The 26,083-nt window shown below is 41.9% G+C and overlaps 1 protein-coding gene across 1 annotated transcript in view; it reads right to left on the reverse strand.

The window, feature by feature from the left end:
• Positions 1 to 6,866: 6,866 nt before the first annotated feature.
• The window catches only part of flt4 (fms related receptor tyrosine kinase 4), a 197,567-nt gene continuing 178,350 nt past the window's right edge, over positions 6,867 to 26,083 (reverse strand). The window contains exons 24-31 of the mRNA XM_080746555.1: positions 21,514 to 21,636; positions 18,920 to 19,031; positions 13,076 to 13,175; positions 11,235 to 11,340; positions 10,937 to 11,061; positions 10,265 to 10,385; positions 10,043 to 10,122; positions 6,867 to 9,141 (exon numbers count right to left, since the gene is read on the reverse strand). Of these exons, the coding sequence (XP_080602681.1) occupies positions 8,934 to 9,141; positions 10,043 to 10,122; positions 10,265 to 10,385; positions 10,937 to 11,061; positions 11,235 to 11,340; positions 13,076 to 13,175; positions 18,920 to 19,031; positions 21,514 to 21,636 (975 nt within the window). The 3' untranslated portion in view covers positions 6,867 to 8,933. The remainder of the gene's footprint in view (positions 9,142 to 10,042; positions 10,123 to 10,264; positions 10,386 to 10,936; positions 11,062 to 11,234; positions 11,341 to 13,075; positions 13,176 to 18,919; positions 19,032 to 21,513; positions 21,637 to 26,083) is intronic.

Raw genomic sequence — 26,083 nt, forward strand, 5'->3', positions numbered from 1 at the left:
ATTGCCCACACACACCCCAATTGTAACATAGTAGATGACATAACTGAGAAATCCAGGAGAAATGACAATTCAGGAGCACCGCAGGAGAAGGCGTCGAAATTCAGGAGACTCCTGCCGAATTCAGGAGTGTTGGCAACCCTGACTTAAGCTCAGTGGCCTTGTCTATAGAGTGTCTGCCATGAGACTGGGAGGTTGGGATTTGAATCCTCGGCCGCGTCATACCCAATTCACAATGGATTGGGGGTAAGTACCTGCGACATACTATAGCGCCATGTCCAGGGGGTGTATTACATCAAGCTGCCTCACGCTCAGGGAAACAGGAGCTAGGCAGTGACAAGCAAAATCCTTAGTTCTTGATGTTCTTGATGGTTGAGTATTGTATCTGTGCGTCCATTGACAGCGAAACGCTGTCGTCACTGGAGTACAGGTTGCATGCAGATAAGCGGCTCTGTGTGATGATGGCGTGACAGACAGGATGCTGATATGAGCCGCAGACTAGAGATGTGTGCCGTGATAACACCCAGTCTCCTGTATGGCTCCGCTGGAATGTCAGGACATTGCGTATGAGCCGGCACAAGTAGGGCTTTCCTTCCCTAACGACTCTGTCTGGAACGCAAAGCCGCCAGGGAAGTGTACGCCAAATCTACCACTTGAACTCCAGCAGTGCAGTACTCTGTGGGCGAAAATGTCGAGTTTTTGCTATGCGACGCAACTCATTGTGAGATTGTAGATCGTCTATTTTCGGTTAAGAAAAGAGGTTAAAAAAGGAGGAGACCAAGTATAGAGCCCTGGGGGACTCCAGTCACCAAAGTATAGGGTTTAAGGGTTCGACTTTCAACCTGGCATTCCTATTTTTAAGTTCAAAAATAGCAAAAAGAATGCCGATCTACAAGCTCACAAACGTGTTGAGATGCAGCACATTGAAGCTTGTAGAAGCTATTTTTGACACATGACACCATCATAAAACAAATACGCTGCGAAAGACATTTCAAGGATTTTTCAAAGATTCAGTCTTTGAAAGTCTCTCATCTAAAGACAATTTGTCATAAGAGTTGGCAAAGACTGGGAGAACGATTCCTTTTGAGATTACTTCCCATTGTGTTCCTCCTGGTGGAAATGAGAAAAGCAGAGACAGCGTTTGCACTACAGAGAATGTTTTAGGGCAGAATTTTCCACCTTCGAACTCCACTAGTTTGGTTTCAGGCATTTTTTTACGTATAAAATAGGGCCTTTAAGTGGTTTTAAAGGTGTGCTCTGAAGCCAGATCCATCATCACAGTGCAAGGGCGTCTCTTCGGGGAGCTGTGAAATTTAAATTATTCAAGGTGGCTTTGGAGTTGGTTCCACTGTTTCAGATGAAAGGACAGTAGTTGTTGTGAGGCTGGAGGGGAAATAAACCAACCTGCATGTGTTTTCAACCTCTGGCTTCCAGCTTTAGTTGTGAGAGAGCACACGTGACATGAATCATCACATAGTAAACTCACTCAAATTGTTGTTGGTACAGTAATGGATACAATTATATTATTGGTGTTCTGTTGTGGGAAATTAACCAAGTATATTTACTCAAGTAGGCCCTACTGTACTTAATTAAACCAGATTTTACTCCACCACAATTATTTGGATATCCCTACAACACGCGGTAGGAAATGTGTCACGGAGATACAGAGGTTTTTGCTATTTGTTGCGACAGGTTGTGATTCATGCTTGGTCACTTTTAAGAGAGGGATATCGATTTCAACTGTGTTTGTTTCTCCTGGACATTGGTCATGACTCGTGAGACTAGCTCTTAAAAAGCCTTGGCAGAAAGAAGCCTTGGGGCTGAACACTGAAACAAAAACTAAATAAATCACACCCACCTTGAACATCTGACCTATCATCACACAATGTTCTGTCCGAACTTTATTCCGCATACTTAGTCAGAACACCTCAGGGGCAGTGGTGTGTTCTAGGTTTTTTGGGAGGGTATACCATAATTATTCCCCCCACACCCACGACATACCAGCGTGTGGTGGTCAGCAAATTAAATTATTAGTAGATGGTATACCATTTTCTTCAAATTGTCCTGGACGGTATACTGTCCAGGACAATTTGAAGAAAATTGTATAGGCCTATATGTAACACGGCAGAACACATCACATGTTATTGAATGTTAATCTGAACTTCAGATGGGTCATTTTGGGGGTGAACTACTCCTTTAACAGACTATGAATTGGCCTTTACTTTGAGGATTGAAACTATTCTTATTGTCCTGTATTATTATAGGTTACATTGCCTACCGGCAGCACATAAAGTCATTAAAAATGAATATTTTGATGGCCCTTCTTTTTTATTCAAATATAATTTAAAATGTAGGAAAATATACTGTCTTTTCTACTTTATGGAATTACATTATGAACTATTACTAAAACTATTTCTACTTAAAAAAAAAACAAAAAAAACACCTTACATCACTGTCGGTCTTGGCTTATACAACGCAGAGCAGAACTTTCTGTTCCATTGTGTGGCAGCATAGTTCCGATTCAAAAAAATTGTTAAGTGGTCTTTTGGGAAATAAAACAAAACTAAAACAAAAACCAGCATAAATATATAACCTCAATTCACTCACACACATCCACAGACACACTATAGCCCAGATGAGGCCTATGGTGGAAGGAGGGCCAGTGAACAAAGGCTGTATTTTTCCACTCTGTGGAGGTCTAGCGGCTCGAGTTCCCAGGCAGGAATGAGATCCTGTGTGGAATATTCTAGGAATGTCTGGCATCCTGCTCTCCTATCCTGAACCCTACGGCCAGATGATGTCACACCCTAAACAAAAACACCAGCCGTCATAAATCAATTAGAGCTCCCCAGACAGACAGACAGACAGACAGACAGACAGACAGACAGACAGACATAGACACACAGACAGACATACACACAGACAGACAGGCAGACAAACAGACAGACAGACAGATGTGTTTGTTTGTTTGTATGTATGTAGAGGTGTGAGTGGCAGGCAGACAAACTGACAAACTGACAGACAGACAGGCAGGCAGGCAGGCAGGCAGGCAGGCAGGCAGGCAGGCAGGCAGGCAGGCAGGCAGACAGACAGACAGACAGACAGACAGACAGACAAGGATGTGTTTGTATACAGGTGTGAGAGGCAGGCAGGCAGGCAGGCAGGCAGGCAGGCAGGCAGGCAGACAGACAGACAGACAGACAGACAGACAGACAGACAGACAGACAGACAGACAGACAGACATGTAATGATATAATCTGCATATCTGAACAGCAGAAATATATAATAAACAAACATATAAATAAATGTATAAGATATTGCAGATAAATGATGTTTATGGTTAATATAGGAGAGCATAGCTAAGCAATTAGACTAAATATTGCAGTGTCCCAGGTTGTGCATTGGACAGCATAGGGACTTCCCATCATGCCTCAGGGCGAGCGTGCACACATGTCTATTGTTCTGTTATTGTGTTATTTAGTAGTTGTTTGTTGGGGAATGTGTTTGGGCATGGGGAGTTAAAGGGCTATTTCACTTTAAAACACTTCTGGGGGCATTTTAACTTAGCATATACTCTGGCTAATGTGTAGGTTGCACCCCAGACAGTTTTCAAGTCATTTGATTCATTATTTACATATTTAATTTTAACCTTTTTGGATAAAATATGTCATGTCTTCCTCGCCCACTCCAGCCACCTACATATCCATGTAAAAAAGAGAAGAAGAAGAATTGTTATTTTTTTAAGGAAGAGTTTCATTCATGACAGTACAGTTCACTGGTACACAGTCAACTAAAACGAGATCCAAATCTGGGTTGAATGTGATTTGTGGAGCTGCCTCTGGTGTTGTAATTGTGGACATCCTTGACGTTTTGGAAGTATTTTGTCAGGTACATGGGTATCTTAGTGGTGTAGTGTATCTCGTACACCAGGCCCATAGCAAGATGCTGTACTCTGTCAGCTACCGTGAGCCACCCCACGCTCAATCTGGCTAACCATCGTCACCCACTCTGTTTTGTTCCTTTTCATCTGACCTCTACTCTCTTGTTTTATCCCCAAGCGTATAACTTGGGCTGGTGCTTATTAGCGCAACGGTTTCCAAGCCCTACAAGCCTACGGCATGGCTGGTCTCACTACGGTCTCACTATAGAAACTCACCTCACTCTCGCTGCTCTCTCTCCCAAACTCTCTCTCCCATAGGCTACTTCCATATCATTTGGATAGTTGACCCCAAGTATTCAACTACTTCATCTTCCCCCTCTCTACTCCTTACATCATGGGTCTTCAACAGGGGGTCCGGGACCCCCTCAGAATTACTACAGGGGGTCCTCCAAATCTTTGAGTGATAGAAACCCTTTTCCCCCCTTTTTTATATTAACCAATTGAACCCTAGCGTCTATATTCGGAGAACTTTAGCCAAAAATAGCAGATCTTTGGTGTATTGGGGAAAAGGAGCAGACTAAGTACAGAGTGAAAGGTCAAGTTTATTAAGTATTGACGGTTCAAGTGGTTAAATATCTGAAAACACAAATTGACATGAATCCAAAATACACTGATGATTGTGCTGTCAAACAATGAAACTATATGGAATCTATGAGCATGTTGTGGGGGTCCCTGCTTCATTTACTCTCTCAGCTAAGGGGTCCTTGGCCTGAAAACGTTGAAGACCCCTGCCTTACATTCGGACAATTCCACTGTCCTCCACTCCATCATGCCATGCCTGCCAACTTCATTTGACTGAAGCGATAAAAGAGACATGTTTAATAGTAGGCCTAACCACCAATTACTAAAGAGTGACTACCTCTTTATAATTGCATTCAATTACAATGTATCACTTAGATACATGGAGTGTGTATGTGTACAGTACACTGTATGTGGTACTGGATTTATCCAGACATAATATACATAAAGTTAAAGTAAAAGAGATTCTGATTGGCTTAAAACAGTGGTCAACAACCTTGAGTTGGCTCACGGACCCCGCCCACTGTTGTGTTGCAGTTGTAACATTTCCAAGATCAATGCGCCTGCACCTTTTCAGGAAGTGTGTCACTGAATAGATAGACATCATGACAAGTAGCCTAGCTAGGTTATGATTTCTTTTTTGTTTTGTTTGTTTGTTTTTGGCCGGTGAATGTGGCTGCAATCATTGTTGTTTATGGGACTATATGCTGTGGCGGAAGTATATGTGTATTCTGAAACAATTAATGATTGTTAACTAACGAACCTTGCAAGTTGCAACTGTGTTTTCTTTCATTTATATGGTAGAAGTGGTAGAAAAGCGAGGGTTGTGGGTTGTTGGCTGACTTACCACTGTTTCAGGGTTGTTTGGCACTCGGCTTTGCCTTGTGCCACAACCCTGAAACCAGGGACGTGCTGGCCATTGGGAAAAGCGGGACAACTCCCGAACGGCCGGTTCATTCCCGGCCGGTCCAGGCTGGCCATTAGGAAAAAAATCTAAATAAAATGTCGATTCGTTCCATTTTGGGGGCTGGGCGGCCAACAAAGTAAATCGCACTCGGGCAGAAACCTCGTATCTCTTTTGCAAAGCAAAGTCTTGCTTCACCATACAAGGCCGTTGCACAAAAGTAGTGAAAACAGCAGATCTACAAGCACACAACGCCTCGCGGTGCGAGGCGTTGTGTGCTTGTAGATCTGCTGTTTTCACTAGTTTAAATCATTTTTAAAATGAGAAATACAAACAAACGGTTTTGGACATACAAGGGGGGCCTCTCCAACTATTTTTCCCGGGCTGAATCAGAGGCCCAGCACGTCCCTGCCTGAAACAGTGGTAAATCAGCCAACAACCCACTCCCGCTCATGGTAAATGGCTTACATTCCTAGTATTTCCTACTCTCTCAGATATAGAGACTGTGTGTGTGTGTGACAGAGAGGGAGGGAGTCAGAGGACAGAGGGGGAGAGAGGGAGAGGGGGACAGAGACAGAGACAGAGCCATGGTGATTTGCATATCAAAAAGCCAGGGAACTACGCAAATGAAGTGCGTAGTTCAAATGAACAGGATGCAGGAGAGTTGGCAGGTATGGTTTCACTCTAGCCTTGAAACATGACGCCGGTGATGTGACACAACCTTCACAGGCTTCATGTTTCAGGGCTGCGTAGGTTCACTCATATTCTATCTTAGTCCTGCCGACTTTCATTCCTACATTGAAAAACAAATTAGGCCTATACTAACAAAAGCCTCTTTTCCACTGGCCCCACACCACACCACACCGCCCACTTGTGCCAGGTTTTCCACTATAAGGACCTGGGTAGAGTGGTGTGAAAGTGGTACTAAACGTGGTACTAAAAAGTATCCAATATTAGCCCCTTTTCGACTGCAGCTTTAGCACCACACCACACCACACCACACCACATAAAAATATCTACATTTTCCATTACACAAAAGTACCCCTATCGGTAAGAAACAAATTGACCCTTTTAACTGTGAATATAAGCTCACAACGTGTTGCATTGTGAAACACGTGAGCCTTTTCACTATTTCCCCAATAAAAGTTTATTTTCCTAATTTAAAGAATTTCTTTAATAATCTTTTATTTTATTTATGACTTTTTAAAAAATGCTTGAAATTATTATTGAATTACAGAAACAGGATTTTTTTTTTTTTATTGTTTAAATCTTTTTGAAAATCTTTTGAAATATTAAAAATGAAAAACAATGAATGTAGGAAATGAGTGACCCACACATTATCCCATTATCCCACTGCTTGGGAAACGGTGAAACACTGTACAGTATGAACCATTCACTAACTAACCTCCACAATCTTTTATCTCCCATGTCACTTTTTTCTAAAGAGACAAAATGACAGAATAAAGAAGTAATATTGCTTTATTTCTTTCCCACATGGGAAACATTTTGTACAAATAAACAAAGGAAGAATACTCTGTATATAAAAGATAACAAAAATATAAACTGGACAATACAAAATACTTCAGGGTTTGTTTTTGACGTAATGCTTCCATCCAGTGGCTGGTTAAGGGAACTTCAGGCACATAAAGCTCAGTCCATTTATTTCAAATACAACACAGTCCAAATAAAAGAAAGGCACTGAGATGATTGAACAGCTGGTGGTCTCAGGTCAGGTCAGAGAGGGATCTGTTGTGGTTCTCAAACATTTTCACACCAAGGACCCCCGAATGTATATCTGTTTGAATCAAGGATTTTGAGATGATGAAAATATGCGTTAAACATTTATATTTACTGGGGACAAGCCCTTCAAGGACCCTTGGTTCTCCCCGGACCACTGTTCTATATGCAATGCAGGCTTTCCCTCCAGTAACTATGTACAATGATTATATATATTTCTTCAAAAATAGGCAGTTTAATAGCTAATGGCTCTAATTTGATTACTAGGGTTTAACCCAGAATCTTCCATAAACAGAACCCTTCCACAACCTGTCAAGCTATGTGATGCATTTTCTTTCTTTTTTCACGTTTCACCAACTTTTTAGTACAATATTAAAAAAAAGCAACAACTTATAAAATATAGAAAACAGTAATAATCTACAAACTCGTAAGGCACTGCGACGCTATTTGTGAACACTTTGGAAAGAAACAAATTCTGAGTTCCCAGAACTCAGGGTTAATGTAGGCTACTAGCTACCTCCTGGAGCAAGGTGCAAATTAGGTTTCCGAGAACCTTATCTGAAACAGAGCCGCATGGAAACACCGCCGCCAGGACCTGTAGAAATACTGTAACGTTAACACGGCACAGGTCTCTTTGTAGTCAAAAAGAGCCATAAATATCAGTGCTATTACAAAGATGTTTGAAACGCTGACAGACACAGCGTGGCAGTGATTTTGGTTCTGTTACCCTCTCCTTATAATGATGTCCTCCTGGGGTAAATCAAGGATATAGATGGGACCGCCAGGGGTCAAAAATGGACCTTAAACGGCGATGCAAATGGGTCCAATTGGGTACCATTTGTAATAATATGGTACCCAATATGGAGCCCTCCCTTCTTACATCTGACACAAGCTGAGACCCCCCCAATATGCACACTCGCTCTCATGCACATACACACACACTCGTACACAATCTTGTTTTTCAAACACGCTAAATCACTTCTTGTACGATGAAGACTGGAAAAAACTGCCGATCTACAAACTCGACAAAACATTGTGGCCTTGTAGAACCGCTATTTTCCCCCGATTTAGGCTTTTTAACTTTTGGAAAAATATTGAAAAGTTATGATTTTAAAACGTTGGAAGACTTTTTTTTATAGCCACTCTACAAGCTCACAACGGGTCGCATCGCAAAGTGTTGTGAGCTTCTATAGAAGCTCTGCTATTTCCACTACTTTAGTGCAACATCTCATATCATGAAGGAAGGGCATTGATCTACGGGGGGGGGGGGACGGACGACATAAAAAGTTGAAATATGGAGAATACGAGGATTCTGCCTGACGGCAACGATGTGAAGCTTTGGGAACGTCTTTGAGATGAAAAAAAAGGGTTGAGAGTGGACTGGGTGTTCTCTCCTCCGTGTCATCAGTGCCCATACCCTAGGTGGGGTTGGCAAACTCCACACAGAAAGGCCCTTTTGTGTCTTCTAGGGTAGGTACCCTCACAAAAACATGCAGTAATCCTGGTCTCTATTCTGCCTCCCCCTGGCCAGCCTGATGGGAGTGGAAAGGAACTGGTTGGAATAACGTGTTCCTTCCACACGCTACGTCCAGCCAGGGAATCTCTCCCCTGTCAGGTGAAAAGAAGCGACTTGGACTCCTCCCGCATAGAAGGAAGTATGAGGTCAGTCTCCCCAGGTTGGCAGAGGGAGTGTAGCGCCCAGGATTACATTAGATAATTGACACCGGGTGAAAAATGGGTTACAAAATCGTGGGATGAAAAAATTGAGAAAAAACAAAAAAGAGATTGGGCTGGTTTAAAGGGTGGAGATCCACAGTGGGCATTGTGGGATGGATGTTACAGGTTGGAGGCCAGCGGGCACGGGGTCGGGGCGGGGTCCGGCGAGGAGAAGAAGTCGCAGATGAGGCCCTCCTCAGACAGCTGGCCGTACTCGTTGTTGTAGAAGGTCTGTCCGGACAGCTGGCTCAGGAAGGCCGGGCGCTGCCGGAAGCTCCCGGCGGAATGGTGGGAGCCCGGCCCCGTCAGGTGCTCCATGCTGCTGCTGCTGCCGGGACAGAACAGATGCATCGTTTAGCCGTGTATGTTTTTTGTATTCAGCTTGCCTCTATAGCTATTTCTGCGTGACACATTGAAATGATGGCAAATAAAGCAGGTTAGTCGGGCTCTGAGCGGTCGTCTATATGCATATAGTGTGGTTAATAGGAGCTCATCATTGTGCATATCACAGTGAAAGAGCCCTCTAAAAAGGAAGCAAAACTAAACTGCGTACCACAAAAAGTAAGCAAGCATTTTTTATCAAGTGGAAGAAAAGAAAACAAGACAAACTGATTTTTGCAAATCAGATCCGAATCACATTCCTTAGCCTTGTTCAGACTGCATGAAACCAATCCGACTCCAATCTGGAATTGGGCTGTGCCTAGCCAGTGTGAACAAGGCCTCAGAGACCCTGGATTCAGGTAGGACACCTACTGGTTGGCAAGTGCCTGCCTGAAGCTCCCCTGTCTACTTAGGGCTCTTGTGGAAGAGCAGGAAAAGTCTGGTCTCCCATGCAGGAGGGTTCAAATCTTGGGTAGGACAGGAAAGAAGTTGCAGAATGCAGCTTGAAGTAATTTATTTAATGTGAACAGGAAAACATATTGATGCTGTTTGGTCAGAAACTTACTATCTCCTTATTCTAACTTTTTGTGTTTTTTTGTGAATTAATGACCTACTTGATCACACAAAAGTATCAAAAGTAGCAGATCTATAAGTTCAAAACGCGTTGCTTCACGTTGCATTTCGAGCTTGTAGATATGCTACTTTTGCCAGAAAAAAATATGAGGTTTCCACCCGACAGAGATAATATCTCTGCTAGAGCAGCATAAACAACAATGTATACATCGACAATGTGTTCATCACCAAAGCCAAGCAGAGACACTGTGGGTGGCAGTGTTTGTGTGACGTACCTGATAGCACCCCTGTGCTGTTGTTCAAGTCTTTCAAATTCTTCTGAGGCCAAAACCATGCCACTGTCCGTCTGGCTGTCCTGAAATCAGAATCAGAATCAACTTCACATTACAGGTTTACAGGTGGGTGAAATTCATTTTTTTTGTTGTTGTTGTTATTTCCATGAAAAAGAAAGGGAAGAATAAGAAAGGGTAGGCATAGTACTGAGTGGCGGGGCTTACTTGTGGACTTTTGGTGGGGTGCATCTCCAAGGGAAACTCTTCAAAGGTCTTGACTCTGGGCTGGCACATCTTAGAAGGTCCCACAAACACACAGCCCGCAAACGGCACGCAGTTATAATACCTACTGGACACATGAACACACATTTTAACGATTTATTCACGTCCACATAAAGGAGAGCATACAAGGACACAAATACAGTCCCAAATTACAGCAGCAACAGCTGCTATTTATAGCAGAGACAGCACAAAACATTGCCAGCCTTTTTGCCTTCTTTTTGGGCATCCCAAGTTGTTGAGCGAGCGAGGTCACGCACGCATGCACGCACGCACGCACGCGCGCACACAGTTATATAATACCTGGAGACTGCAGTTTGTTTATGGGAAAGAACAACTCATAAACACATGCTGACTTATAGTAACAACAGACTGTTACAGGAAATAAACAATTGGTAATAATTCCTAACACTTAACAGGAATATGAAACATTTCCTGCTCATGCTGTCAAACATGCAGTTTAGCTGAAGTGACAATACTTTTAATTAAAATAAGTGTAAATAGTTCTATACTCTGATAGTTCTCATTGCTATCGAGTTTGTTCAGTAACAGAGGTTTCCCCGTCTCTCCAGCTCTTCAGTATACAAAAAAAAGAAAAAAGAAAAACAGGTCAACTACCTGTTGGTCAGGCTGTTGCCGGCCAGTCTCAGTTCCTCCTCTGACACGGGACGCGAAGACGCCTGCGAGAAGCCGTCATCTTCTGAGCTCTGTGATTGGTTCAGGGGGATGTAGTCCTTCCCATCCTGTCAGGAACGTGTTAGTTGAGAGAATTATGCACACGCCTCGCTAACCAGGCCGCCGCCACACAAAATGTGATTTGTTTGTTGTTATCTCAAAGCAAAAGCATTAGCGAGCGTGGTGTCAACATGACGTACAGTGTGTGTTTGATGATGTCCCTCCGGGTTGCTTTGCTTACCGGCAGGTTGTTATCTTGTAGCAGGTCTCCCAGGATCTCCACCAGAGCAGGGAAGGTAGGTCTCTCCCTGGGTTCACCCTGCCAGCAGGCCAGCATGATCCCATAGCTAACAATCACAATCACAGTTAAAGGCAAGGTGTTCGCGAACAAGTCTTTTGAACGTCTCTTTGAAATGAACGATGGGATCCGGTTCGCAGTAGGGAGCTGTTCCTTTTTTTGAGGAGGGGGAGTAAATTCTTTACTTAAGTAAAAGTCAGTATGGGAATACTCTGCCGCAAGTAGAAGTTCGGAATTAAAATGTACTTGAGTAAAAAAAAAGTATTGGTATCAAAATGTACTTAAAAGTACCAATAGTAGAAAGTACTCAAATATGCAGAATGTCCCAAGTTTTTCAATGAATAAAATGTAGAAAAATCATTTGAAAATAGAAGATCTACAAGCTCAGTAGATCGGCTACTTTCAAATGGCCGAAATGTATATAGGGTTGAAGTGATTTGTAATTATAATCAAAATCTACAAAGTAACTATAGTAACTAAGATGAGCCAGTCTTTTGAACGGCTCTTTGAAAGGAACGGATCCCAAAGATCCAGCTCACTTCAAAGAGCCATAAATCCCATCTCTAATCACAGTCACATAAGCATGATCCCATAGCTAACAATCACAATCACCGCCAGAGTCTTTTCCAATACCAGATAGAACTAAAGCGAAGCGTGCTATGCAGTGAAATGTATTTCACGGGTTCTGGATTATAGTTTCCATCTGCTATGGCTATGGGTTTCAGATAAGGCTCTCAGAACCTCATTTGAGCCCTGCTCAGGAGCTCTATCATTAAATGATAAAAAACATTAAGTTGTTTTCAGGGGGAAAAGATTCTGGTGTGTGCATCTGTACCTTTCTACAAACACCAGCAGAGGGCAGCATAATTACAATTAAGGAACCCATGGCTGAACCTCTAATGCTGACTAGTACAAACTAAACTTTTAATCCTCCTTACTAATTCGGTGGGCACGAGTTTGTGAAATTAATCACAATGATGATTTATTGGCGAGGATTAGACTTCTGTTTCACCTTGGTGCCCGTGGGATCCAATAATTAGGTGCAGTAGGGCATATCATTATTATCATTATTCATGAAGGCTTCTTTTTTCCCTCTTGGGTTGGGGTTATTAGAAAAGTGATGGAAAAGTGATGAATGGAAAAGTAATGCTTGATTTATACTCCGTCATACGCTGCATGCCGCTGTACCACGAAGGAAATCAGTATTCAAATCAAAGTTTTCATCTCAAGGATCCCGCAAATGAATATATTAGTTGGGGCGAATCTGATACTTCCGTGATCGTGAGAGCAAAGGTCCGTCAGTGGTTTTGTCAACTATGAAGGTTAAATAACAAATTGAGCTCCCATGTCCCTCGCGAAAATGCGGGCAAATGTAATTTTTTCCTTTATAGTATAGTGTATAGTAAGTGAATGAGACTGAAAATTACCCTAGCTGTCAAAAATTTTGCCTGCATTTTTGCGAGGGACATGGGAGCTCAATTTGTTATTTAACCTTCATAGTTGACAAAACCACTGAAAAACTGACCTTTGCTCTCGCGGTCATGGAAGTATCGGATCATTCGCCCCAACTATTTGGTTCTATCTGTATTGTTAAAATCTTTAGGAAATATTACAAAATTCTCATAATTCTTCGAGATTTGTCAACATTAATTTATTTGTATTTTTTAATAAAATAACCTCAAAGTACCTATTCCTCATTTTTGTAGGGGACCCCCTAGAACCCCTCCTCCCTCCCCATGACCTCCTGGGGGTCCCGGGACCCCCTCACTTTGAGAGCCACTCACATTTCGGGGGAGGCGGTCTCAGGCGACCTCATCCTGGTGCCGTCTTTCAATCGTTTGCAGAAGTCTTCGTCGATCTGCACACCTGGGTACGGAGACGCACCTGCAAAAATGACAAGAGGGACAATTTACACCTCGTTGCTGTCAGGGAGAAATGACAGCTTCAGCGTTGGTTTACACACAAGAGTCTAGCCCCGCCCAGATGTTATCAGCAGTCAGCTTTTTGAAGCGGTGAAAGCCGCTTCCAAAGAGTGGCTTTGTGTGTCCCGTACATATCCATACATGGTCATTCCAGTCCAGAATGAACAGGCTTTGTCTGTCCTGTACATGTCCCGTGCATGCAGAATTGAGGAATGGTCAAGCTTCACATGACAATTTGGCCCTCCAGATAAAATCATTCATTCATTCAGAATTCATAAAAATATGGAACTAAAGCACATAGAAAGTATAGATCTAGAACACAGAATGTATAGATCTAGAACACAGATTTCATAGCTATAGAACACATAGAATAAAAATTCACCACTTCACTTCGAACCAAGGTTTGATTTTTTTTTCCTATTCCTCATTCACATACTGGTATCTGCTGGTCATTTGTCACACTGTCATACTCCAATCAAAGCTCTCTTTCAATAGTGAAGGGTCCTTTAAATACGGCTCGCTTTCTCTACCTATGCTTGGTTATCCGAAGCCTCGGATACGCGCTGCTAGCTGCCTCCTCCTTTTGATCAGTCTGGCATAAACTCAAATACTTTAGATTACATCTGTTTATTTAAGTTATGTGGCAATGTATTGCTATTGTTCTGCTATTGTATCCCTATGGGGGTCTTGGTTAAAGCGTTCCCTGATTTTGCTTAGCAAGCATGCCTGTGCAAAATTCAGGGAACATCGCCGAACGCGGAGCCCTTTAACGCCAAGCTTAACTGTATTCCATTTATGCAATAAATGGTTAAATCTACTTTGACGCGAGTGTTCCTGACTAAAACCTAATTTCATCGACTCAAACTGTGATGAAAATGTAAAAACCCAAATCCTGAAAAGTAACAGGACTTTTCCACAAGTGTGTGAGGAATAGGCACACCTTAGATAGAAATGGCACCATGAAAAACATTAAGTGAATGAATGCAAACATATTTGATCATTGATAAATTCATATTTCCTCTGCTTCAGAAATAAAGCTTCTATTTACTTGAGTGCATTATTGTTAGAGATATTTACTTGCTTAACTGTTAGCTTCTCTTTACTTAAGTATTAGTAAGTGCTTCATTGTTTAGCTGGTGTTCAACCTAAATCCCATTGATGAGGAAGCCGAGGAGATCAATAAAAAAAGTGTTTGTGGTAAAACATTTCAGCACTTGTGTAGCGTCATTGCGAGGCAACAACTGGGAGGCGAACCCGGGCCGCTACTTAAAAGGGTGCATACGTTAACCAGTCAGCCAAAGAGCTGAGCTCGTTGGCGAGTGACCAACGCGCTACCCTGGAGCCTACAGTCATCCCCTCTAACTGGAAGCGCGACCACACATGCCGGCCAGGAGCTAAGCTCGACTTTGAAACCGGGCGGTTCAAACGCAACCAGGGATGGAGGATCGACACCTCCTCCTACCACGACTCCGTCCAGTCTATCACAGCACTGCCCGGCGACCGTAGGGACCACTGCCACCAATGTAGCGTGACCGCGAGGCTGAGCTTGTTGGCGAGTGACCAACGCGCTATCCCGGAGCCTACACTTGTTGCGTGGGGGACCAGGGTTTGAATCCGGTGTGGGACTTCAAAGTTACATAGTTTAAAGGCAGTGTGTGTAACGAGGGGGCGATGTCCCCAGAGTTGAGGCATTACATTTTCTTTGACTCAGATGACCACAGATGAATATTGTGAAAAAAGACAATTACAATGCCTCGCTGCATGAGCCATTGTGTGCTTGTACCGTAGGTTGGCTATTTTCACAATACCCCTTTCTAATGCCTCATTCACACTACAGATATATAGTTGAACGTTTAGCTTGGTAATTCAATGTAATCTCAATGGAAACCAGCTTTAAAGATACAGGAGACGCTCCAAGCAAAGCTTTGAAAGCTTTAAAGCTGGTTTCCATTGAGATTACATTGAAATACCAAGCTAAACATTCAACTATATATCTGTAGTGTGAATGAGGCATTAGGTTATGTTTGACAAATAGTATATTTGTTGATGCAGTTCAATGTTTTAAACCAATGGTTCTCAAATCTTTCAGGCCGCGACCCCCAAAATAATCATATTTTAACTTGGGACCCCCCACCACCCTGATGAGCACTAACAGTTGAGGAATTTTTTCTGCCTCTAATATTTGACAATTTGGCCAATTTAATTTGTCATTTTATTTGTCAGGTATTTGAAAAAGTCCTTAAATTGTCACTTTAGAAATGGGCAGATACCATCTACCGGTATACACTTAAACTTTATGTTGGTTTGTTTACTGTTGAGTGAAAAAACAATGTTTCACACTAAGTTAATCATCTGGGGACCCCCCAAAATAATTTGGGGACCCCCTTGTTTTAAACCACCACTAACAAAACAGATCTCAGAAGTGACACCAAGAAAGAGATAAAACACATACTGCTTCCATGCAGAATGGGAAGCTATTTATTTTTCCACGGTTGACTGGAAAATGTAACTGTCTCCTGCACATCTGCTTTTCTAAAGTTAATGCAACGACTGAAGCCTCCTCATCATGTATGTGTGTGTGCGTCACATACTCGCCAAATAGGAAACAATTTTGTCATGGCATAATTGACTTTTTGAAGCCGCTAAAGCACCCAGGATATGAACGTTTGGATGACACGCGGTGGCTGATAGATTTAGGATTGAAATGAAATGAATTCACAGCTGCAAGGAAAATGGATAATTATTTTTGCGCTGTCGGCTGCAGATACGCTTCTCCTCTATGGTGTGGAGACAGCGCAACAGCCTCTATATAGACTGTAAACATCTCATGTGGACAGGACTGTCAGCAGGGAGGACTGCTGTTGAATTGAACATGACCACACCATAACATATCCCCATAATGAAAGCAATGAAGAGAATAAAATGATACTTTGTGGTTAATAATTAATAGGCCTGGACGCTCGGGTGGTGCAGTGGTGAAGTATCATTCATGGGTACTTAATTGGGTAGAAAAATAATTGGGAAAAGGGGGAATAAGGGGGAAAAAGTACAGTACTTGAGTAGTTACTTTGCACCACTGTGCAGATGTACAAGTATGTTGGTTAGTTGTTCACATGTTGTTTTAGGGCAGGGGTCTTTGACATTTTCAGGCCAAGGACCCCTTAGTCGAGAGAGAGAGATAATAATAATAGTTACCTACTCTACTCTACCTAATTCTGTATTTTCAGCCCAACCCAGCTGATTCGCTGCCCACAAGGACCGTGTGAGCAATTAGGGGTTAAGAGTCTTGCTCAGGGACACCGAAATTGCTGGCCTGGCCTTGAACCTGGGACATCCAGGGGCTCTGGTTTCCCAGGCGGGCTCCACAACCCAAATATACCATATAGTTTGTATTTTGTATTTTGGATTCATGTCAATTATGTGTTCTCAGATATTTACACTTGAATCGTCAATACTTAATAAACTTGACCTTTCACTCTGTACTTCTCTTTTTCCCCTCTACACCAAACCTCTTTGCCGAAAATAGCCGATCTACAAGCTCACAATGCCTCACAGCGCGAGGCGTTGTGAGCTTGTAGATCTGCTATTTTTGACTAAAGTTCTCCAATTATGGGTTCAAGTGGTTTGATTTTTGGCTAAAGTTCTCCGATTATGGGTTCAAGTGGTTTGATTTGGAGGACCCCCTGTGGTAACTCTGAGGACCCCCTAGGGGTCCCGGACCCCCTGTTTAAGACCGTTGTTTTAGGGGCTGTGTCCACAGAGAATGTCCTTGGAGCGATCAGGGCGCTGCACCAAAAAAAAACGTTGGGCGTCAGGGGGCGCTGAAGAGCGATGGACGTGGCAGACCGGCACTGGGAAGAGGAGCGCCCCAGCCAGGGACGTGCTGGGCCCCTGATTCAGCCCGGGAAAAAGAATTGGGGAGGCCCTCATTGCGCGCTATAGAGAGAGATATAGTAGCTGCTGCTACTCAAAGATTTGCCATTTCAGATCATGACAAGTGACAAGCCAGTGGGCCAATTACATTAGTTATATTTCGTCGTTGTCGGGTGGAAACCTTGTACGTCCAAAACCGTTTGTTTTGTATTTATCATTTAAAAAATGATTTAAACTAGTGAAAACAGCAGATCTACAAGTATATATATACACATATATACAAGTGGTGCGAGGCGTTGTGTGCTTGTAGATCGGCTGTTTTCACAACTTTTGTGCAAACAGTTTAATTTTTACTTTTGTGCAAACAGTTTAATTTCTTCCTAATGGCCGGCCTGGACCGGCCGTTTGGGAGTTGTCCCGCTTTTCCCAATGGCCAGCACGTCCCTGGCCCCAGCCTGTACTGTACATGGTAGACTGGCACTGCCAACACAAAAGGTGTTCTCTGTGGACGCGGCCCCCTCAAAAGGTCTTTCCATGAATACATGAAAACGATAATAAATAGCTCTGGGCCGTGCGGATTCATCACTGTCACACCTTCCTCTTCTATGAATTGTTATAGGTCATGACGAGTCACAAAAAACGAAGAGAATGCGGCGCACTTATTCCCAAAACCTTTCCCCCCTGCGTTTTAAAAGGTTAAGCTCTGTGGAAAGGGCAAGCTCATGTAAGATTTTTGCTCCAGAGAAGAACAAAATCGGCTAATCAGTGAGCAGATAATGTATATACTTTGCAAGTCACAAATGATATCGGAGGCACTTGACTTACAAGACAGCGGCAGCATTTTCAAATTGAAGAGTGCATGAGAAAGCAGCGTAATTATGGCCCATGTCAAACATAACTGTGTTTTCAACCATCATTATGCTCAGCCAGTAAGGCAGAAACTTTTGAAGTTAAATTCAATTCAGTTAAATGAATCCCCTACTCCTATTTTATCATACAACGGTGTTGCACAAAAGTAGAAAAGAACAGCTGATCTACATTATAAGCTGACAAAGCGTCACATTGTGACACATTTTGAGCTTGTAGATCTGCTTTTCTTTTGCTAATTTTGAAACATTTTGAAAGTGAAAGTGGTCAAGTTAATTTTGAAACATTTTGAAAGTGAAAGTGGCCAAGTGTGTCTATGGGTTTTATGAATATTGAGCCAAAAGTATTAACAAGAGCTTCTAACTAAACAAAACTGTCAACTACATTGGATCCATTGGGAGTCGGGACACAGGTTCTTATTTCCAGGTTTCGAGCGACTATATTATAATATCTTTATATATATAGAGAGGGTGAATACCAGCGCTCTCATTTCAGCTCTAAGCCCTACCATTTTTAAGCTTAGAGCTGAAATGCATGTACTGTATGCATTGCTTACGCCAACAGATCATATCAAGGACGTTTCCGTGAGTGCTGGTAATCTCTACAAATGTAAATACACTTTTCTAGACTGCACACGCGGGAGAGAAATTATTGAAATTAGTTGGAGTTGTTGCATTGACTTGCATTCATGTTAGCTGGATAGACATTCTGTTTGCTGGAAGACAAATGCTAAGAATGATGCAAGTTACTTTGCAGCATATTCATTGTTTTTCTGCATTCATTGCATTCTACTGAAGTGACCATTTTCCCATGACGTTTGTTGACCAGTTACTCTGATCTTGCACCTTGTTTTGATCTGCTATTGTGAGCATCTTCTGCATGCCTTTATAGTAAATTGTAATTTAAACTACTTGTATCAACTGCTGCCGTCTTGTCCAGCAGCAGGCGTTTGTGATGTTTCTTTACCCAGTGAAAAGATTTCCCACAGGAGGACACCAAAGGACCACACATCGCTCTGGCTGGTGTACAGCTTGTCAAAGATGCTCTCTGGAGCCATCCACTTCAATGGGAGACGGGCCTGGAGGAAACAAGTGGTACACAGTCCGTTAAACGTTTTAAAGTTAATCAATTTATACCGGGAACACATTATTATGCATTATGTTATGCTTTAACTTGTAAAAAATGGCAGATATACAAGGTCACAGCGCGGCACTGAGTGCCGCGCTGCGAGCTTGTAGATCTGCTATTTTTGGAAAATTGTGAAAATGTCCTTGATTCTATAAGTGTCTTCTAAACCCTTCTAAGGTTTTTTGAATAACCTATGTTCCTATGTCAGTGGTGCGCAAATCTTTTTATGTCAAAGACCCCCAAAATGATGTGTATTTGGTCATGGACCCCCATCTCAAAATATTTTGTTTCACCCCCCAGAAGCAAATTTTGAGTTGCAAATGTCCGCTTAGATTTGCACACATTTTCACGACTTTTCAAAAATAGCAGATCTACAAGCTCGCAGTGCGGCACTCGGTGCTGCGCTGCGAGCTTGTATATCTGCTATTTTTCAATAGCTAAAGTATAAAATAATTACAGACCTAAATGGGTTAAACTCCATTACTCTCCTCAACTTTTTTTGGGAGTGCTCAGATGTCCTCTTCTTTTAAAGCCTGCATTCACGCTGATCCTAGAAGCACCTTCAGCATACTTTTTAGACTTTGTTTATCTCCTTTGAGCACACTTGGCTTCTGTGTTTTTTTTTCATCACATTCTCCCTCTCTCTAAATTTAACTGTGTTCAGTGGTGGAAGAAGTAGTCATAGTCGGGGATCCACATGCCCAAAAGCTCAAGGAATAGGGTTGAACCTGTGATGTTCTGCCGCACTTTTTATTTCTGTTTTATCTATTAGTTTGGTCATTAAGGTCCACAGAATGAGAGGCCTGCTCTGCCGGAAACATCACGAAAAAAAGTTATGGCCCTTTGTATATTCACTGTCCCATTGACTCCACTAGAAATATTTAAAAAAGAAAATAAATCTGCTTTAAGTAGCATGTGAGGGGTCAAACTAGGGGTTCTTCATCATTCTGAATCCATTGCAAGCATTTGTTTTGCATGAAAAACATTCCTTGGGCAAAATATTGGCCCCTAAAAACTGTGAAAGTGATGAGTCATCACTTTTCTTCCACTTTTCACAGTTCTGGGTGGCCAACATTTTGCCCAAGGAATGTATTTCATGCAAAATAAATGCTTGCAATGGATTCAGAATCATGAAGAACCCCTAGTTTGACCCCTCACATGCTACTTAAAGCAGATTTATTTTTCTTTTTTAAATATTTCTAGTGGGGTCAATGGGACAGTGAATATACAAATGGCCATAACTTTTTTTCGCGATGTTTCAAGCAGAGCAGGCCTCTCATTCTGTGGACCTTAATGACCAAACTAATAGAAAAAACAGAAATAAAAAGTGCGGCAGAACATCACAGGTCCTCTCCCATTTTGAGGGACTGGATCCCCGGCTATCAGGGGTTTTAATTAAGTCAAAGTAGCAATACCCTAACTTGTAAAGATTTTACAATTAAAAGTCCAGCTAAGTTGAGCAAAAGTAAAAATGTTTTGGCATGAAAATATAAGTACCAAAAGAAAAGGTACTAATTAGGCAGTATGCCTATAGTTTATTTGAAATGTTTAAGAATGTGTCAAAATCTTTCTAAAATAGCAGATCTACAGGCTTAATTTTGTAATATGAATGTCAATACATGGTGCAATGTCTTGTGGGCTTGTAGATAGACAAAGTATCAACGAACAACAATGAGAGCACAGGCATGCTGGGTGACTTGCACAGTGCAAGCCAATAAAACTTTATTGGCTTTATTAGGCAATGTTGTCAGGTCACCACAACCTTCTGCAAGCGTCATAGTTGAAGAAGAACACTGCGTCTTCTTGTAGCCTAATAAACTTGATCCGTGTTCTGTGCAAGTCCAACCGTGAGCGGGTGCCCTGAGCTCTTCTTATTATTATGGTTTTGGTTTATCTTGTGTTCTTCACCTACACCAGGGTTTCTCAAAGTGGGTGCTGTGGTACCCTAGGGTGCCCGGGGTGCTGCAGAATACTGATAATATTTGGAATTCATCAATATCCGTTCAACCACCTAGACCCTCTGTAATTAGTAAAACAGACCTGAGCTGCACTGCACTTGATGCATTCTTTTTCAATCTACACCATATCTCTTCACCAAAAACAACAGATCTACAAGCTCACAACGCGTCACAACGTGACACGTTGTGAGCTTGTAGATCTGCTGTTTTTGGTGATTGTTCCCCCCCAGAATAGGGATTATGCTGGGGTTCAAGTGGTTACTTCAAGTACAAAGTTCAATCTGTCCCATAATGGATATTGTCTCAAGGTTTCATCCTGACATACTGTATCTTACAGGGAGAGATTTATGTACATAGGTGCTGTAATTCAGAGGTGCCGTGGATGAAAAAGCTAATTTACAGGGATGCTCTGAGCCAGCCAAGAAAAGTTTGAGAGCCAGTGACCTACAGTACACACCTGTCACAAAGACTTACGTTTCCTTTGCGGACGTAGTCGGGGTCCTTGTAGATGTCTCTGGCCAGGCCGAAGTCACAGATCTTCACCACGTTGTTCTCCGACAGCAGAATGTTCCTCGCTGCCAGGTCTCTGTGGATACACTGTCACACGCACACGCACAGTCGCACACACTATAACACTGGGGACATCATAACAGTGGGGACAGGCATGTGTGTTTGTATATAGTACACAGTATCTCTGTCTCTGTGGTGCAATTTGTGTTACATTTTCGTAATGATTTGTATTGCCTGTCGTGTTTCTTTTATGTCTACTCCTTGTACCTTGTCTATGGACCTGAGTCTGCTAATAAAGACTGAATTGTGTTCATTTTCTTGCACTTTATTTCACTTTATTGTTGAAAGGCCCTGTGTGTGCATCCTTTGGGATGTTTTTATTCACTGTATATATATTTTTTTTAACATAAAGTGACATTTGTCCTCTGCATTTACTCATGCTAATTATCAGGAGCTGTTAGGGGTCAAGTGTCTTGCTCGTGAACACTCTAGCAGCTGAAGTAGGCGGCAGTGGCTCAGGGGTAAAGAAACCGTCATTAGAACACGGAGGGTTCCCGAAGGGTTCCCAGTTTGAATCCGGGCTCCCCCAGAGTTAGTATCGAAGAGTCCTTGAGCAAGACTCTGAACCCCTAGTTGCTCCCGGCGAGCAGGTTGGTGCCTTGCATGGTTTCCTCCGCCATCGGTGTGTGAATGGGTGAACATAATGCACAATCTCTGTAAAGCGCCTTGGATAAAGGCGCTTTATAAATGCACCATTTACCATTTAGAGTACAAATAATAATAAAGAGGTTTGGGAAACTCTGCTCTAGCTGACACATACTATATGGTCCAGGGCCCGCGGGAAGCAAACCGTGGACCTTATGATTCCCAGGTGTGTGTGTGTGGGCGTTCACACGTGTATGTTTTTTGTGTGGGCGTGCACACGTGCATGTTTGTGACTTTGTGTGGGGCAGTGCACATGTGCATGTTTGTGACTTTGTGTGCGTACGCTTCTGTATCATGTCAGGGTGTCTACCAGACTGGAGAATGTTCCGGTCTGGCACGATATTTTACAACACTATCTGTGTGTCTGTCTGTCTGCCTGACCCACTGCCAGCCTGCCGCGACCTTTCGTTTGCCAACGGGTCTGAGCTGCGTGTATCTATTCTGCATCTAGCTTTTACTCAAATCTCTGCTTCTGGGGTCCCTGGGACAAAATATTTTGAGATGGGGGTCCGCGGCCAAATACATATCATTTTGGGGGTCCTTGACATATAACTTTGAGAACCACTGATATAGGCTGATTCTACAAATGTCTTCTAAATCCTAACAGTTTTCTAAAAAGAAAAAAAGCTAACTTCCTATATCAGTGTTTCTCAAACTTTGTCTCATCTAGCTTAGGGCCTCAGAGTCAGACCCATTGGCAAAAACAAGCATGCCAGCCTGCCTGCCTGCACAGGGATTTAAAACATCACACAGCCTCTGAAGCCAAACACCGGAGTCTACTACCAGCTTCCAGCCCACTACTACTGCTCTAATGCCTCTTCATGGCTCATTTGCTTTTAAACCCCTACTGTTACTCCGCTACAAGCGATAGTTGCTCTGTCAAATTTGTATTTGAGTTCATTACTGTAGTATTTGCTTAAGAAATATTTAAGTATTCAAAAGTACAAATTACAATTTACATTTTCCTTTTGATATCAATGAATTGCTGTATTGAAATGTAGACATATTTCAGTTTTTTCAATAACAGTATGTGGAGTCAAAAGGAAATCTTTTGTCTTTGTAGTGTAGTGGAGTAATATTCCAGTGAAGTATCCAAAAACACGAATACTCAAGTAAAGTACACATACTCAAAAACATTGACTTAATTTGAATGACTTGGTCGCTGCGCACCACTGACAACGATCCATAGGAAAGCTACACTCCTCTAATTAATCAATTAGTCTAATTGCAAATGGATAAAATAATGATCACTGAGGGGTCTATTGTGCAGCCTGGCTAACATGACAGACTGTGGGGGGGAGTAAGTACAATTTATTATTTCACTTCTACTCCTCTACATCTCAGAGGCCATTATTGTACTTTTACTCCACTGCGATTATTTGACAACTGTAGTTCCTAGTTACTTTGCAGATTTAAGCCCGATTTGCGGCGGATTAACATTACCTGAGGACGTGGTTACCCCACGTCCTCAGGTAATGTTAGACATGGACGATTCGCGTGGGATTAAGAACACAGAGGACCTCAGTGATCTTTACACTTTACCTGGGGTCCCCAGTTTATGTTAATCCCCTCCGAATAACCTCTTCAGCCCTATACTTTGGCTATTTTCAAAATACATTTTGTAATACATTTTGACCATTTGAAATGTGACATTTCTGCATAATGAGCACTTTTACTTTTGGTACTTTAAGTACATTGTGATGACAATACTTTTGTACATTTACTCAAGCAAATTGTGAATACGGAACTTTAATTGTGAAAGTACATTGTGGAATTGTTACTTTTACTTGAGTGAAAAATGTGAGTACTTCTTCTTCCATCACTGATGACACCTGCGTGTAATTGGCAGACGAGGGATACTAATGACAACCAATTAAAACACACGCTGTGTGACTGGGAGAATAATGCAGAATGAACGGAGCGTACCCAGCCATTTAGAGAGCTCTGCCATGCTGTCAGTGTTAGTTAGCCACACTATGTGAATACATGGAAATAGAAGAAGCTATTTTCACTCCTGACTATGGTGAGAAGAAAAGAAAAAACGTACGTTTATGAACTGTGATTGCGCTAAGTAACCGTATAAACTGTGAGAGCATTAGCCTCCTTAAAGCTGTATTATGCAGCTTTTTATCCAATCTGTATGGTAGAATGTGTTAATACAGTATAACTTGTACGATTGGGGCGGTGGTATTTGGTTTCTGGTTTGACATAAATTCTGATCTGAAGGTAAAAAAATATATATATGATTTAACTTTTTTGAATACTTTTACATACAATTTGATGGGGAATCCTTTCACAACAACATGTTTTAGACACCATTCTATTAAGCAATGCTCTTATATCCCTAAATGTAATAAAGGAAATATTTTTTGTAGGGCTAGGATGCGATTAAAACTTTTAATCTAATTAATTACAGGCTCTGTGATTAATTAATCGCAATTAATCGCATTTTAATCGCACATCGATATTTGACCTGAGAAGCATTTTCTTTCAAGTAAAACACATTTTGTTGTACAAGGGAATCAACGAGTGAGTTTTTTAAATCTAAATTGCGCATCCACTGGGCCAAGCAAAGCGCTCTGATCGGCTACTTCTCCCTTTGCGTTTGTTGTCTCTTCTTGGTTGGTGCATCGCTATGATCAGTATGGCCGAAACTGAAGGTTCTGTGGTGCAAAAACTAAGTGCGATTAAAATGCGTTAAATGTTTTAATCGCGTTAATTTTCTGTAATTAATTAATCGCAATTAATCAGTTAAAGTCCCAGCCCTAATTTTTTGCATTGAAATGTCTTGGCTATTCTTAAAGGTATTTTATTTATTTATCTTAGTGTATGTATTATTATTAGGATGACAATATACCAGCACCGCAAGCCAAACAACTCTTCCTTAATCCTCGAATGCTACAGAGGCTGTAACTACGCCTCCGGAAAGCCACGAATAGAAGCTGTCATCTGTTTGTTTAATCACCAAAATATACCTTTAAATATCTCATATTATATATACAGAGAGATTTTCCATTTTTGCTCGGCAGCAAGCTATAGAACACGCTTCAACTAAATTGGTTTACAGTAGGACAAATTTACGTTGACTGCATGACGGAAGCATTAGAAAATTGTGTGTGGGAAGGGAACAGTCTGCCTGACCCCAACCTAATGTGTTACTGTAACAACACAGCAAGGTTATAATAGTTTTGGATTTTTCCATTAGTTTTTATTTTTATTAGTTTTGAGGTTTTGTTTTCAATTACAGTTTAGTTTTAATTCGTTTTTAAAGTGAGGTTGCTAGTTTTAGTGTTAGTTTTAGTCTTTTACGTAATATGGGGTATTTGTCAGGGGTGAGATTAAAAAAGCTCCGGAAAAAGTATTGTCTAATAAAGAAAATCAACAAAACATCATATTGTTGAGAGTGGCAGGAATGTCTCTCTTTGACCTCATCAACTGGTGTTTTTTTATTTCTTATTTCCACAACAGACTAAAACTAAGGAGATTTTCTCTATAATTTTAGTTTATCTATACTATAATTTTGCGAATGTCTGAGTGAGTGTCTGTCTGTCTGTCTGTCTGTCTGTCTGTCTCAGCGTTTCTCCTCAGTGGCTGGAGCAATTGATCTGAAATCGCATCACCATCAGCATATCAACACACCTGACATAACTGTGAAGCCCGTTTGTCACTTTCACAAATCGTATGCTGTATATTAACATTTTTATGGTGTATCTATATCTATTTAGCCTACACTACCTTTTGTGACCACACATGTTAAGGGAGGGGCGCTGTTGTTCAGGCCATGCACAATCACACACAAACCCACACACACACACACACACACACACAC

The sequence above is a fragment of the Nannobrachium achirus genome (genome assembly GCF_963921795.1).
Source record: "Nannobrachium achirus genome assembly, chromosome: 17".
Lineage (NCBI taxonomy): Eukaryota > Metazoa > Chordata > Actinopteri > Myctophiformes > Myctophidae > Nannobrachium > Nannobrachium achirus.